Below are 15,244 nucleotides of genomic sequence, written 5' to 3'. Positions count from 1 at the left end.
GGACCTTCGTACCCCCTGCCCGTAGCAATACCCCCCCTGCTGTGGCTGGTAGGGGGCCCTGCCCCCTGCATCTCCCCATTTTACTGCCCCCCCCAGGCCCCTTCCTGCCAGGCTCCTTCCCGCCCTGGTCCCTCACAGCTGCACCTTCTTCTGATTCGCTGCCTCCAGCTGACGTCCCTCCCGTTTGACGCCTAATTGGCTGATCGGGCTAATCCAGCCCTCCCAGGGCCAATGTGGGGAGGACGCCCCAGCACCCAGGGGGGCTTGAGCCTAGATCCATGTTCTAGATCCCCAGAGTGCTCGAGCCCAGCCCTAGCTCCTCAAGTGGTTCTAGAGTAACAGGGGGAGCTCTAGATCTCCGCCAGTCCCTACACCCTGGGATCTAGCTCCCCCTGGGGTTTTAGAAGGGGGCCCGTTCTAGAGCCCAGCACGTTCTAGAGCCCAGAGGATCTGAGAGATGGGCGGAGGGGGAGCCCAGGGGGCTGCGGGTCAGGAGTGAGGAGCATGCCCCCCCCCCGCTGGTTCTGTGGGGCACGGCTGCCCTCCCCGGCTGAAGGGCACCTCGGGGCCGGGGCTAAATGTCACCAGCATCTGGACCCAGGTGATTGAGGAGCTCGAGTCCCCCCTCCACGTCCCAGAGTGACTCTAGGGGGGACAGGAGAGAGGAGACATATGGGGTTGAGGGGGCACCGTGGGGCAGGGAGTGGGCAGGGGGCGCTCTCCCCTGGCAGTCAGGGCCCGGCGCTGGGGGGCGCCATGGGGCAGGGAGTGAGGCAGGGGGCACTCTCCCCTGGCAGTCAGGGCCGGGCACTGCAGGGGACAGGGTGGCGGGCTGGGCAGGGGGGCGCTCTCCCCTGGCAGTCAGGGCCGGGCACTGGGGGGCGCCATGGGGCAGGGAGTGAGGCAGGGGGCGCTCTCCCCTGGCAGTCAGGGCCGGGCTCTGGGGGGGTGCCGTGCTGCAGGCTGTTTCTGTGCTGCTGTTACCTACCTGCCTCACCCCAGAAGTGGCTGCATCTGACGATATTTCAACTCTCCTGTTCTCTCTCCTCACAGGGCTGAGGCAGCCAGGCCCCGGGGGTCGCGGGATTTCCCTCCCCAGCAGGCAGAGACCCCGGTCTGGGCCCCGACTGCACCATGGGCGGGGCTGGGCCCCAACTCCAGCACTGGGGGGCGGAGAAAAGTGAAGCCTGCGGAATCAGGTGATTCCCCCCCCTCCAAGGCCGGGGGTCAGAGGGGGCGGGTGCTTCCTGGGGCAGTTGAGGATGTGGGGCAGGGAACGGGATGATCTGGGACTAAGGGGCTGCAGCTGGGGTGGGGAGATACTGGGGGAGGGGCAATTGGGGGAGATCCAGGGGGTCAGGGTGGGGGGTATGGGGGCAGTGCATGTAGGGGGGGAGCTCTAGGGGAAGGCGGGGGGCTGTGGGGGGTGGGAAAGGGGAGCAGATTCCAGGGGGATAAGGCTGCCTGAGGAAGGGACCCCCCCATATTTAACCCCACAATGTATTCTCCCCCCCCCAGCTGCAGCGCTCACCAGAGCCCCCACCGGGCCCCTGAACCCCCAATCCCGGCAGCAGAGACAGCACCAGTGGCTGGCGGTAAGTGGGGGGGCGCTAGGGGGCACCACGCCCTCCCTGCCCCAGGCAACGGGGGGCGCCGCGCTGTGCCCCATTAACTCTCCCCTCTCTGCCCCGCAGTGAACGTGGTGGTGGTGGTGGACGGGAGCTGTATCCTCCAGTACACGCATCGGGACTCCCCCTGCCGTTGTCTCCGCTGCGCGGACACCCTGCTGGCCCGCCGGCCACCCCCCTGCTACGGGGCTGCCGCCCCCTGCAGCCCCCCCACCGCCGGGCCCCCCCCTCTCCCGCCGGGCCCGAGGCCTGGGCGTCCGCTGCTGCGCTGAGTTTTGCCTGGGGGAGGAAGAGGAGCGGGCGGAGCGGAGACCCCGCCACCAGGGGGCGCCTCCCCGCCGCGCCCCCCCGCCCGGCCGGCTGACGCCGGTGCCCCTGCCCCGCAGCGCCACGGGGCCCTGGTTTACGGTGGAGGCGCCGGAGGACGGTGGACCCGGGGCCCAGGTGGCCAGGATCTGGGACCGGGGTCGCTGCCCCCTGCTGGAGGAGGGCGACCTCGTGGCCAAAGTGAACGGGGCCGACGTGAGGGGCCTCGGGCCCCGGGAGGTGGAGAACGTCCTGCAGCAGCACACGCGGGCCGGGGACGTCATCCTGCTGGTGGAGCGGAGAGGTAATGGGGGCTGCGGGCACTGGGGGGGGCCCACTCCTCACTGCTTTGCTTCCCGCCTGACCCACTAGGGGGCGCCGGGGGCCCTGGCTGCTTCACTTCCTGCCTGACCCACTAGGGGGCGCCGGGGGCCCTGGCAGCTTCGCTTCCCGCCTCACCCACTAGGGGGCGCCGGGGGGCCTGGCTGCTTCGCTTCCCGCCTCACCCACTAGGGGGCGCCGGGGGCCCTGGCTGCTTCGCTTCCCGCCTCACCCACTAGGGGGCGCCGGGGGCCCCTGGCTGCTTTGCTTCCCGCCTGACCCACTAGGGGGCGCCGGGGGCCCTGGCTGCTTCGCTTCCCGCCTGACCCACTAGGGGGCGCCGGGGCCCCTGGCTGCTTCGCTTCCCGCCTGACCCACTAGGGGGCGCCGGGGGCCCTGGCTGCTTCGCTTCCCGCCTCACCCACTAGGGGGCGCCGGGGGCCCTGGCTGCTTCGCTTCTTGCCTGACCCACTAGGGGGCGCCGGGGGCCCTGGCTCCTTCGCTTCCTGCCTGACCCACTAGGGGGCGCCGGGGGCCCTGGCTGCTTCGCTTCCCGCCTCACCCACTAGGGGGCGCCGGGGGCCCTGGCTGCTTCACTTCCCGCCTGACCCACTAGGGGGCGCCGGGGGCCCTGGCAGCTTCGCTTCCCGCCTCACCCACTAGGGGGCGCCGGGGGGCCTGGCTGCTTCGCTTCCCGCCTCACCCACTAGGGGGCGCCGGGGGCCCTGGCTGCTTCGCTTCCCGCCTGACCCACTAGGGGGCGCCGGGGGCCCCTGGCTGCTTTGCTTCCCGCCTGACCCACTAGGGGGCGCCGGGGGCCCTGGCTGCTTCGCTTCCCGCCTGACCCACTAGGGGGCGCCGGGGCCCCTGGCTGCTTCGCTTCCCGCCTGACCCACTAGGGGGCGCCGGGGGCCCTGGCTGCTTCGCTTCCCGCCTCACCCACTAGGGGGCGCCGGGGGCCCTGGCTGCTTCGCTTCTTGCCTGACCCACTAGGGGGCGCCGGGGGCCCTGGCTCCTTCGCTTCCTGCCTGACCCACTAGGGGGCGCCGGGGGCCCTGGCTGCTTCGCTTCCCGCCTCACCCACTAGGGGGCGCCGGGGGCCCTGGCTGCTTCGCTTCCCGCCTCACCCACTAGGGGGCGCCGGGGGCCCTGGCAGCTTCGCTTCCCGCCTGAGCCACTAGGGGGCGCCGGGGGCCCTGGCAGCTTCGCTTCCCGCCTGACCCACTAGGGGGCGCCGGGGGCCCTGGCTGCTTCGCTTCCCACCTGACCCACTAGGGGGCGCCGGGGGCCCTGGCTGCTTCGCTTCCCGCCTGACCCACTAGGGGGCGCCGGGGGCCCTGGCAGCTTCGCTTCCCGCCTGACCCACTAGGGGGCGCCGGGGGCCCTGGCTCCTTCGCTTCCCGCCTGACCCACTAGGGGGCGCCGGGGGCCTCTGGCTGCTTCGCTTCCTGCCTCACCCACTAGGGGGCGCCGGGGCCTCTGGCTGCTTCGCTTCCTGCCTCACCCACTAGGGGGCGCCGGGGCCTCTGGCTGCTTCGCTTCCTGCCTCACCCACTAGGGGGCGCCGGGGGCCCCTGGCTCCTTCGCTTCCCGCCTGACCCACTAGGGGGCGCCAGGGGCCCTGGCTCCTTCGCTTCCCGCCTGACCCACTAGGGGGCGCCGGGGGCCCTGGCTGCTTCGCTTCCTGCCTCACCCACTAGGGGGCGCCGGGGCCTCTGGCTGCTTCGCTTCCTGCCTCACCCACTAGGGGGCGCCGGGGGCCCTGGCAGCTTCACTTCCCGCCTGACCCACTAGGGGGCGCCGGGGGCCCTGGCAGCTTCACTTCCTGCCTCACCCACTAGGGGGCGCCGGGGGCCCTGGCAGCTTCACTTCCTGCCTCACCCACTAGGGGGCGCTGGGGGCCTCTGGCTGCTTCACTTCCCGCCTGACCCACTAGGGGGCGCTGGCTGTTGGGGAGCTTCTGGCCTTTCCCAGCAAGGGGAGCTGTGGGGTGTTGGTAATTTTCGGGGACTCCGTACTGATTGACCCCCCCCCCTTTTCTTTCCCTCCCCGCAGGTCCTGGACTCCGCCAGCCCCCTCTGGAGCCCCTGTTCTCCATCCCCTCCCCCTGCCGGGATCCCCCCCGGGTGGGGGGGCCCCGGGGCTCTTGGGGGGGTCCCAGCGGGGATACCCTGGCCGTCACCAGCTTTGTGGGGCCTGAACCCAGGGACGTGCTGCTGTGCCCGGCCCGCTGCCGCGGGGGGGAGGCCCGGAGGCCGCGACGCCCCCAGCCCGCAGGGGGCCCCAGGGAGCTGGGGGGCAGCATGGCCCCGGACAGCGCCGGGAGAGCAGGTGAGTGGGGGGGGGTGCACGGTGGGAAGGCGGGGTTGGAAGCGGAGGGCTGCAGGTTGGGGGAGGGGGCTATGGGGGATGGGTTTGGGGGTGCTTAGGACTGGGGGGGTCTGCAGGGCTGGGGGGTCTGCGGAGCAGTGGGGGAGGGGCTGAGGGCACAGCTGGGGGGGAGACGGGCTCCACGGGGGAAGTGAAGGGGGGCAGGGGGTCTGCGAGGGTGGAAGATGGGGGGCATGCGAAGAAGGGGGACCATGATGGGGGGGATGATGGAGGCAATCGGGGGGGGCTGCAGGGGGAGGGGCAGGGAGCTGGAGGGGCAGGGTGACTCCTGGGTGGGGTGGGGGACATGGGGAAGCTGTCTCCCCCCCATACTCCCAGCTATCCCTTCCCCCCCCCCCGTTTCTGAGCCCCTTCCCCCCCACCTGGCACAAGAGACCCCATTGTGTTCTGCTCCCTGACCCATGTCAGGCTCCGCCCCCCTCCCCAGGCAGCTGGCGGGCACCCATGGGGGGGGGGCGCGACCTGTTCCACCCCATAAAGCTCTGGAATTTCTCCTCCCCCCTCCCGCTCCCCACAGCACCCCCTGCTGGGAGAGGCCTGGCGCTCCCCCCCAGCTCCCAAAGGGTTAACCCCCCCACGCCCACATTCCCCCCCCCCACGCCCCAGTGTCCTTGACTTTCTCAGCCCAGCTTGTTTGTCCTGGAAACTCCTCGGGGACGAAGGCGGCCGAGCTGGGGGGCCCGTGGACACCCCGCCCCACGCCTGTGCTCCCCCAGGAACCAGGGGGCTCCCCCCGCCGCCCCACGGCCGGCCATGCTGCAAAGGGTCCAGTCCGTGCTGCGAAACGTCCAGGGTTTGAACCGACCCCCCCATACCCTCCTCTTGCCCCCCCAGCTTTCCCCACCGGCCTTTCTCCTCCTGTCCTGGTTTTGGGGGTGCGGTGGGGGGGCTGCATCCTGAGGGAGGGGGGTTCTCCCCACACACAGGGAGAGTCTGTAACTTTGAGTGGGTGGTTTTGGGAGGGGAGATAGAAATGGGGGGGCTGGGAGTGTCTCTCACCCCACACGTGACCCCCCTCCCCCCCGAATGCTGCCACCTCCATACTCAGACTCCCCTCGACTCCCCCTACCCCGCACGGCCCCCTGCTGCCAGGCCCCCCACCTCAGTCAGGCCCCTCTCCCCACAACCCGCCCTGCGCCCCCTCCCCCCACATAAACCCCTCTCCCCCACCCCGCACACAGCCCCTTTTGCCCCCTCGGCCCTCCACATCCCACACTTTGCCTCCTACCCCACAACCAACTCCCCCTCCTCTCCCCGTCTGTCTCCTGCCCAGACCTCCCCCCACCCCACTGGGTAAATATTGACCCCCGATAAGAGCTTCAAGTTTGAAAGCTTGGGGGGGGAGGGGAGAATTTGGGTGGAGCCCTGCCTGGAGGAGGGGGAGGGACAGTGTTTTTGGGGGGCAGGGTTGGGGGGAAGGGCGGTTGCTGGGGGAGGCCGATGCCGGGGGGGGGGTCTGGTCTCTAGAAGGGGTTTGGGTCTGGGGGGGAGGTTGGGTCAGTGCAGGGGGGGTCTGGTCTCTAGAAGGGGTTTGGGTCTGGGGGGGAGGTTGGGTCAGTGCAGGGGGGGTCTGGTCTCTAGAAGGGGTTTGGGTCTCGGGGGGAGGTTGGGTCAGTGCAGGGCGGGTCTGGTCTCTAGAAGGGGTTTGGGTCTGGGGGGGAGGTTGGGTCAGTGCAGGGGGGGGTCTGGTCTCTAGAAGGGGTTTGGGTCTGGGGGGGAGGTTGGGTCAGTGCAGGGGGGGTCTGGTCTCTAGAAGGGGTTTGGGTCTGGGGGGGAGGTTGGGTCAGTGCAGGGGGGGTCTGGTCTCTAGAAGGGGTTTGGGTCTGGGGGGGAGGTTGGGTCAGTGCAGGGGGGGTCTGGTCTCTAGAAGGGGTTTGGGTCTGGGGGGGGAGGTTCGGTCAGTGCAGGGGGGAGTCTGGTCGTGAGGGGGAAGGGAAGGGGAGGCAGGGTCTGTGGGCAGGAGGTTCAGTTCACCAGTGGGGGGGATTTGGGGGGAGCTGGCGCCCCCCTCCCCATTCACTGACCCTTCCCCCCCCCGCCCAGCAGACAGGCTGGTGCCCGGGCCCAGCGGCGACCCCCCCCGGCGGGAAGCGTCCAGAGGACGGGGGGCTCCTGGCCCGCTTCTCCCACCCTGAACTCGGGGGCCTCTTTCGCCAGGCGGGGGCCAAGGTCCGGTTGCGAATGCTGCCCCCACCCAGGGACGCAGGTGAGTGCCCCCCCCCCGGCCAGGAGGAGGGGGGGAAACGGTGGGGGATGGGGAGGGGCTGGGAATGGGGGAGGGGAGAGGGCTGGGGGTGCGAGGGAGGGGCCAGTGGGGGAGCAGGCTGCTGCCCCCTCCCACACCCACTGACCCCCCCACCCCCTCCCCAGCTGCCTCCAGCGACCTGGACGGGGCCGACATCCAGGTGGAGGAGGGAGCCGGGAGGCCGGGGTGCCGGCTGCCCCAACCACAGGTAGGGGGCAGGCAGAGGGGCTGGTATGGGGGGGGAAGGCCAATGGAGGGGGACAGATGGTTGGTATGGGGGAGGGGTGGGGCCAGCGAGGGGGCAGATATGGGGGAGGGGAGAGGTCAGCGGAGGGGCCAGATATGGGGGGAGGGTTGGGGCCAGCAAAGGGGCAGATATGGGGGAGGGGAGAGGTCAGCGGGGGGGCAGATATGGGGGGAGGGGTGGGACTGGGGGGGGACAGGTGGCGATTGGGGGAGGGAGGGGCAGGGCAGCGGGTTTGCTATCAGAGCCTGAGACCCTTGGCCCGGGGGTCCCAGACAGGCACTCACCCCACCCCCGTTCCCCAGTGTCTGTCGGCCCCCCAGGACCCCCCCAGCTACTCGGTGGAGCTGCTGCGTGGCCCCCTTGGCTTCGGGTTCAGCCTGCGGGGAGGCAGTGAATACAACATGGACATCTACGTGCTGGGGCTGCTGGAGGGGGGGCCGGCCCAGCAGAGCGGCAAGATACAGGTACCTGCCTGCACTGGGGGGGGGCACGGGGCGGGGGCTGGGCAGGGGGCGCTCTCCCCTGGAGGTGGGCCTGGGCACTGGGGGGGCGCTGTGGGGCAGGGAGCAGGGTGGGGGCTGGGCAGGGAGCGCTCTCCCCTAGCAGTGGGGCCGGGCACTGGGGGGGCGCTGGGGGGTGCCGTGCTGTGGGGAGTGGGGCCGGGCGCTGGGAGGCGCTGTGCTGCAGGGAGGAGGGGGGCTAGACAGGGGGCGCTCTCCCCTGGAGGTGGGCCTGGGCGCTGGGGGGGCGCCGTGGGGCAGGGAGCGGGGTGGGGGCTGGGCAGGGAGCGCTCTCCCCTAGCAGCGGTGCCGGGCGCTGGGGGGCGCCGTGCTGCGGGGAGGAGGGCGGCTGGGCAGGGAGCGCTCTCCCCTGGTGGTGGGGGCCGAGGGCTGGGGGGCGCTGTGCTATGGGGAGTGGGGCCGGGCGCTGAGGGGGGCCGTGCTGTGGGGAGTGGGGCCGAGCGCTGGGGGGGCGCCGTGCTGTGGGGAGTGGGGCCGGGCGCTGGGGGGCGCCGTGCTGTGGGGAGTGGGGCCGGGCGGCGGCGTGCAGCGGGGGGCGCCGTGCTGTGGGGAGTGGGGCCGGGCGCTGGGGGGCGCTGTGGGGCGGGGAGCGGGGCCGGGTGCTGGGGGGCGCCGTGCTGTGGGGAGTGGGGCCGGGCGGCGGCGCGCAGCGGGGGGCGCGGGGATGTGGGGAGTGGGGCCAGGCGCTGTGGGGCAGGGAGCGAGGCCGGGCGCTGGGGGGCGCCGTGCTGTGGAGAGTGGGGCCGGGCGGCGGCGTGCAGCGGGGGGCGCCGTGCTGTGGGGAGTGGGGCCGGGCGCTGGGGGGCGCTGGGGGGAGTGGGGCCGGGCGCTGGGGGGCGCCGTGCTGCGGGGAGCGGGGCCGGGCTCTGGGGGGCGCCGTGCTGTGGGGAGTGGGGCCGGGTGCTGGGGGGCGCCGTGCTGCGGGGAGTGGGGCCGGGCGGCGGCGTGCAGCGGGGGGCGCCGTGCTGTGGGGAGTGGGGCCGGGCGCTGGGGGGCGCCGTGCTGCGGGGAGTGGGGCCGGGCGGCGGCGTGCAGCGGGGGGCGCCGTGCTGTGGGGAGTGGGGCCGGGCGCTGGGGGGCGCTGTGGGGCGGGGAGCGGGGCCGGGCGCTGGGGGGCGCCGTGCTGTGGGGAGCGGGGCCGGGCGCTGGGGGGCGCCGTGCTGTGGGGAGTGGGGCCGGGCGCTGGGGGGCGCCGTGCTGTGGGGAGTGGGGCTGGGGGACGCCGTGCTGCGGGGGGGGCGGGCTGGGCAGGGGGCACTCTCCCCTGGAGGTGGGCCCGGGCACTGGGGGGCGCTGTGGGGCAGGGAGTGGGGCCGGGCGCTGGGGGGCGCCGTGCTGTGGGGAGTGGGGCCGGGCGCTGGGGGGCGCTGTGGGGCGGGGAGCGGGGCCGGGCGCTGGGGGGCGCCGTGCTGTGGGGAGTGGGGCTGGGGGACGCCGTGCTGCGGGGGGGGGGCGGGCTGGGCAGGGGGCGCTCTCCCCTGGAGGTGGGCCCGGGCACTGGGGGGCGCTGTGGGGCAGGGAGTGGGGCCGGGCGCTGGGGGGCGCCGTGCTGTGGGGAGTGGGGCCGGGCGGCGGCGTGCAGCGGGGGGCGCGGGGATGTGGCCCGGGGGCCAGTACTGCAGCGTCAGTCTCCGGGGCAGGTGAGCGACCAGCTGGTGGAGATCAATGGGGAGCCCACGCTGGGCATGACGCACGCCCGGGCCGTGGAGCAGATCCGCCGGGGGGGCAGCCGCATCCGCCTGGTGCTCAGGAAAGGCGACGGCTTCGTCCCTGACTACGGTGAGTCCTGCGCCCCCCCCGCCTCCCTCCCGCTACAGCCTGTGTCCCCCCAAAACTGAGGGCAGGTGGTATTTCCCCACCACCCGCCTCCCAAAGGAGATGGTAGGACCCACAATAATATCCTCTCCCCCTTATCCCATGGGAGATGGTATGATCTAAAGTGAGGTTCCTTTCCCCCCTCCTCTAAATCCTAAGGAAAATGGTACCACCCATAGTGTGCTCCCCTCAATTACTGGGGCGATGATATGACCATCCCGCTGTTCCCCTCCCCCACGACATGATACATAGTGACCTCCCCTGATTCTCCCAGAGCAGATGGTACAACCCCCAGTGTCCCCCCACATCCCTGGGGAGATAGTATGACCCCATAGTGACCCCCCCCCCACACACACACACACATACACACACATCCCAGGGCAGATGGTACGAACCCTGGTGATACCCCCCCTGCATCCCTGGGGAGACGGTACGACCCCATAGTGAACCTCTCCCCCGCCCTCCATGGAGAGATGATACAACTCCATAGTGACCCCATGCACACATCCCAGGGAAGATGGTACGACCCACAGCAACACTCCCTTCCTGCATCCCTGGGGAGATGGTAAGACCCCATAATGACCCCCGCCCACACAAACACACACATCCCAGGGGAGATGGTATGACCCTCAGTGACTCCCCCCACATCCCAGGGGAGATGGTACAACCCTCAGTGACAGCCCCTGCATCCCTGGAGAGATGGTATGACCCTCAGTGACCCCCCCCTGCATCCCGGGAGAGGTGGTACAACCCCATAGTGACCCTCCCCCACATCCCTGGGGAGATGGCGCAACCCTCAGTGACCCCCCCTGCATCCCTGGGGAGATGGGTCAGCCCCATCATGACACCCTCCCATCCGAGGGCAGATGGTGCAACCCATAGTTAGGGGGGTAGTAGGTGTCCCAGTGCATGGGGGGCAGTGGGGTCTGGGGGAACAGTGTATAATAGCCGGGAGCTGGTTTACCCCTCTGCCCCCGCCCTGCCCCTCCCCCCATGGGGGTGTCTCTGAATGGGGGGCAGATTTTCAGGGTTCAATACTCATCCTATTTCTCTCCCCCCTTTCTGCCCCTTCTCTGACTCCGACCCTCCACATCCCCCCCTTGTCCGTTTGTCCCTTCCTGGGCCCCCCTACCCCTTCCACCATGTCCTCTCTGCCCCCCCTCCCTGGCCACCCCCCACCTGCCCATGCCCCTCTGCCTCTCCCACTATTCACGGCACCCCCATGCCCCGTTCTGCCCCCCATCCCTGATGTCCCCCCATCTGTACTGCCCCCCCAGTGTCCGTGTGCGCCCCCCCCACAGCGACGCCGCTCTGCAGCCTGGCGCTGTGCGTCACCAACTCCCGGCGGGGCGAGCCTTGCTTCTGCCTCGTGGGACGGCTGGAGCGTGACTGGTGGGTTGCCCCCCCCCGGCCAGAGCAATGGGCCGACCGAGCCCCCGCCCCAGTCACAGCAATGGGAAATTCCTCCCCGCATAGGCCAGAGCAGTGGGCCAATCCAGCCCCCGCCCCCATCCCAGTCACAGCGATGGGCAATTCCTCCCCCGCCAGGTCAGAGTAGTGGGTCAATCCAGCCCCCCCATTCCAGTCACAGCAATGGGCCAATCCAGTTGCGCCCCCCAGATCAGAGCATTAGGCCAATCCTGACAAGACCCCCCCCCTGGAATGTGGAGTTCAGTGCTGTTTCCTGGGTGGGGGAATCTCTCCAGTGCTAGAGAGATTGATACTCCCCCTCCCCCCATAGATGGGGATATGAGTAACCCCCCCTCTGTTCTTGGCCCCCAACTGTGGACCCTTGCCCTGACCCTGTTGTTCCCCACAGACCACCCCCACCCTCCCATCACTGACCCTGTTGTACCCCCCAGGAGACCCCCCCCACTACCAACCCCCCCCCAGCTTCACCAGCCCCTCGCTGTTTAGCCAAACTGTCTGAACGGATGTTGGCAAGGACATGCAGGTGGGAGGGGGGACACACACCCCAGAAAACAGGGTTGATCCCAGGGGGCAGGACCCTAAGGAAGCGATCCCAGGGTAACTGTAGGGAGGATGCGGGGGGGGTCTTACACTATGTTCTCTGGGCCTGATCCCTCCCCCCCCATCTCATTCTCTCTCCCCTCTCCAGACCGTGAGCACATCCCCAGCCCCGCCGGGCGGGACCGGATGCCAGAGGGTGGATCGGCACCACACGGCTGGAGAGCAGACACGGGCGAGAGGTCTCCATGCTGGGGACGGGACGCCAGGTCCTGCCTGGAGGCTTCTCCCAGCAGTGCTGAGCGAGGATCCCACCGCTGCCACCAACGCGGGTCCCGGGACCATCGGGGCGCAGAGCAGGGCTGGCCAGCATCGGGGAAGGAGGCAGAAGCGGAGGCCAGGAAGGGAGAGAGCGGGTCCCTCTCCCCCCAGAGGGAGCAGGTCTGGAGGGGCCTCTCGGAACCAGCCCCTGGGCCCTGGCTGGTGCCCAGCAAGGAGCGCCTCTCGCGGGCCCTGAGGGGCGTCTGCATGGGGGAGGCAGAGGATGACGAAGGGGGCAGCCTGGGGCGGGGCAAAGGCGGAGAGGTGAGAAGGAGGACCTAGTCCAGCCCCGCCCAGCTCAGGATGTTCTCAGTGCCTGGGAGAGTCCACCCACCCCTCATCTGGATGTGCAATGGTACCTTCCATTCTCCTCACCACCCCTTCAACCAGGGCCCAGCTATGTAGTGGTACTCTCCACTCTTGTTCCCCTCCCCATTTTGACTAATGGTACTGTCTAATCTACTCAGAGTGGTACCTGCCATTTCTTCCTCCCCCTCCCCCCATCAGCTATGCAGTGGTATAATCCTCTCCTGTCCCCTACCCTCTGGGTTGTGAAATGGTACCTTCCATTCGTCTTGTGTGTGTCTCCCCCCCCCTGCCATTCAATGAATGGTACTTTCCTCTCTCCCCTCCCCCATTCACAATCTGCACTGATACCTTCTACTCTGCTGGTACCCTTCCCCCCACTAGTCTGTGCAATGGTGCTGTCCACTAGTGCCCTCTTTGGCAATGGTATTGTCCACTGGTAATTTTGCATACCCCATGTCAGCATTGCAATGGTATTGTCCACTCTACCTTGCCAACACTCTTCACAGAGCCACACATGGACTGACCCATTCCATGGAGGGGGAGGAAATTGAGCTAATCCATTCCATCGTGGGGGGGGGGGGAGAGGAGAGACACTCCCTGCATAGAGCAATGTCAGATGGACTGATCCATAGGAGGTGGGAGCCACCAGATGTGGCTTGATCCACTCCATCGATGGGGGTGTGTGTGTGGAATGGGCCGATCCATTCCACCAAAAGGAGGGTGAGTGCTCTAGCACAGCTCAAAGACACACGCAGACTGATCCATTCCATGGGGGGGGGGCGGAATGGACCCAACCATTCCCTTGAGGTGGGAGAATCACCAAGGGCCAAACCATTTCATGGAGCAAGGAGAAATAGACCAATCCATTACAGGCTCACATGTGGACGGATCCATTCTGTGCGGCAGTGGGGGGGGGGGAATCACAGACGACCTATTCCATGGAGGGAGGAGGAATGGATCGAGGTGTGGGGGAGATGGGAAATGATTGGATCTGCTCCAGAACGGGTCCTGTCCCAGGGGATGGGAGGTGTGGGGGGGGGGTCACGGTCTCGCATTAAGATGCTGCAGTTGCCTTGGTTTCTGTCTCCATGGGGACAGTCTTTATTTAAAATGAACAGAAACTCTCTTCCCGGCAGCGAATAAAAAGAAAAAACCCAAAGGGGTTTGTGGTTGTCGCCTGAGTCATTTCAGTAGCATCTGGAACATGCCCGTCTCGCCACAGAGCGAACTCAGGTGTCCTGGCTCCCAGCCCCCCTGCTCTAACCCCCAGACCCCACTCCCCTGCCTAGGGAGAACCCAGGAGTCCTGGTCCCCTGCCCCCCTGCTCTATCCCCTAGACCCCACTCCCCACCCTGGGGAGAGAACCCAGGATTCCTGGTTCCCAGCTCTAACCACTATCCCCATTCCCCCCCACCCCAAGCTAAGGATAGAACCCAGGACCCCTCTCCCCCCCATAACCCACCAGACTCTGCTCCCCTCCCAGCCCTGAAGAGGGATTTCCCCTCTGCTAGCTTCAGAGTCCCACCGCCTCCCTCGGCCCCTGCACGTTATCGACCACACAGACGTCTTCTCCTGGGAGCTGGATTCGCCCCCTCCTGGAGCTCTTCAACTTCGGAGCAGCCCCATCTCCCACTGAGCTCCGGGAGCCGCTTGTGGACCAGGTGCTCATTCGCCAATTAGCTGCCAACCACCTAGGTGGTTAATCACCTCCAGGTGAGTCCAGCTAGGTTCCCGCCGGTGCAGCATTGGTATGGACGCAGTGTCCTGGAGCACCTCCTGGTGGCCAGATCAAGGCTGGCAGCAGCCCCATAACTACTGGTGGTCCATGCAAGAGTTCCAGCCCAGTGCAGAAGGACGAACCCTCCTACCCGCCCTGGGCTCCGTCGACTTTTGCACTGCCTCAGGCGTCTCCTTGAGCCCAGCTGCCCAGTCCATGATCCTGGTCCCACTGTGGGTCTTCCCTGGAAGAGGAAACTCCTGGTTAGACACCTACCTCCTTGGTCTCCTCCTACTGCACCTTGAACTCCTCTGTAGCCATGCCCTGGCCTGGCCTGGCCTGGCAACACCACGCCACTCAACTCCTCGCAGCTCTTTATAGAGCACACATGACCCGGCCCCAGATGGCGCTTATCCCTGAGCAGGCCTCCGGCCTTTAAACGGGGCAGAGCCCTTACAGCCTCTTGGGGGAGCTGGTGGGGAAAAATGGTGGTGGGTGGAGAAAAATGGTGGTGGGTGGAGAAAAATTAAAGATGAACATTGTTGTGTGCCGGGGAGGGGAGGGAAAATTGCCGGCAGTCAGGGGGTTGGGGGCCCGACGTCAGGACCAGAGATCAAAACGTGGGTCGCGTTGTGAGGCCGGAGCCAGGGTCGGACTCCAAGGCACAGTCAATCCCGGGAGTTCAGGAGCAGAGTCGGTCCCGGTAGTTCACAGAGGAGCCCCATTGTTGCCATGACACTTTCTTGGAGGGACGCCCCGTGAGCTGGGAGCCTCCCAGGGGGCTGCTAGTTGGGTCTCTCGGGCAGGGCTTTCTACAGTGGGCGGGGGGGGGGGTGTCTCCCCATGCTGCCTAGGCGTGGGGTGGTGACCTTACAGGCAGCGACGGGTGGAACGTGACGGTGGGTCGCCCAGGCAAATGGTTGGTGGGGGGAAAAACTTGGTGGTCACTGGCAGGCTGTGGCCCTCAGGGGTGGGCCGGGGAAGGTGCTGGCGGGGCGGCCGGGTGAGGCGAGGGAAAGGCTGGCGCGGAAGGGGGCTGATGGGTGACTCCCCTTAGCGGGCTCTGCCCTTCCATGCCCCGAGAGCCTTCCTCCTCTGCACTGTCATCAGCACGTTAGTGTAATGCCCAGACCCTGCTGATAGCGCGGGAGGAGGAAGGGAACTGAACAGGGAGGGGAGTGTGGTCTAGTGGTAAAGCTGGGGTGGGGTGGGGGCTGGGAGCCAGGACTCCTGGGTTCTCTCCCCAGCTCTAGGAGAGGAGTGGGGTCTGGTGATTAGAGCAGGGGGGCTGGGAGCCAGGACTCCTGGGTTCTCTCCCTGGCTTTGGGAGGAGAGTGGGGTCCGGATTAACCCCTGGAGCTGAGCTCAGATTCGGGCCCTGGCCCCCTTGCAGGCTGGGGGACTCCGGCTTTGCCACCCTGGGTGCTGTTTGCTCCCCCGTTTGGCGCGGCTCTG

At 68.4% G+C, this 15,244-nt stretch overlaps 1 protein-coding gene across 1 annotated transcript; it reads left to right on the top strand.

The window, feature by feature from the left end:
* Window positions 1-1,518: 1,518 nt before the first annotated feature.
* On the top strand, window positions 1,519-13,235 carry LOC128829596 (uncharacterized; the record flags this gene model as incomplete). Its single annotated transcript, XM_054015069.1, has 10 exons — window positions 1,519-1,595; window positions 1,695-1,724; window positions 1,834-2,238; window positions 4,311-4,586; window positions 5,201-5,439; window positions 6,693-6,852; window positions 7,017-7,099; window positions 7,441-7,602; window positions 9,300-9,438; window positions 11,594-13,235. Coding segments are annotated over 10 exons (2,023 nt in total), but the record flags the coding sequence as incomplete, so codon positions are not given.
* Window positions 13,236-15,244: the final 2,009 nt, after the last annotated feature.

Source organism: Malaclemys terrapin (assembly GCF_027887155.1).
Source record: "Malaclemys terrapin pileata isolate rMalTer1 chromosome 20 unlocalized genomic scaffold, rMalTer1.hap1 SUPER_20_unloc_5, whole genome shotgun sequence".
Taxonomy (NCBI): Eukaryota; Metazoa; Chordata; order Testudines; family Emydidae; genus Malaclemys; species Malaclemys terrapin.
This window is presented reverse-complemented; position numbering and strand designations above follow the sequence as displayed.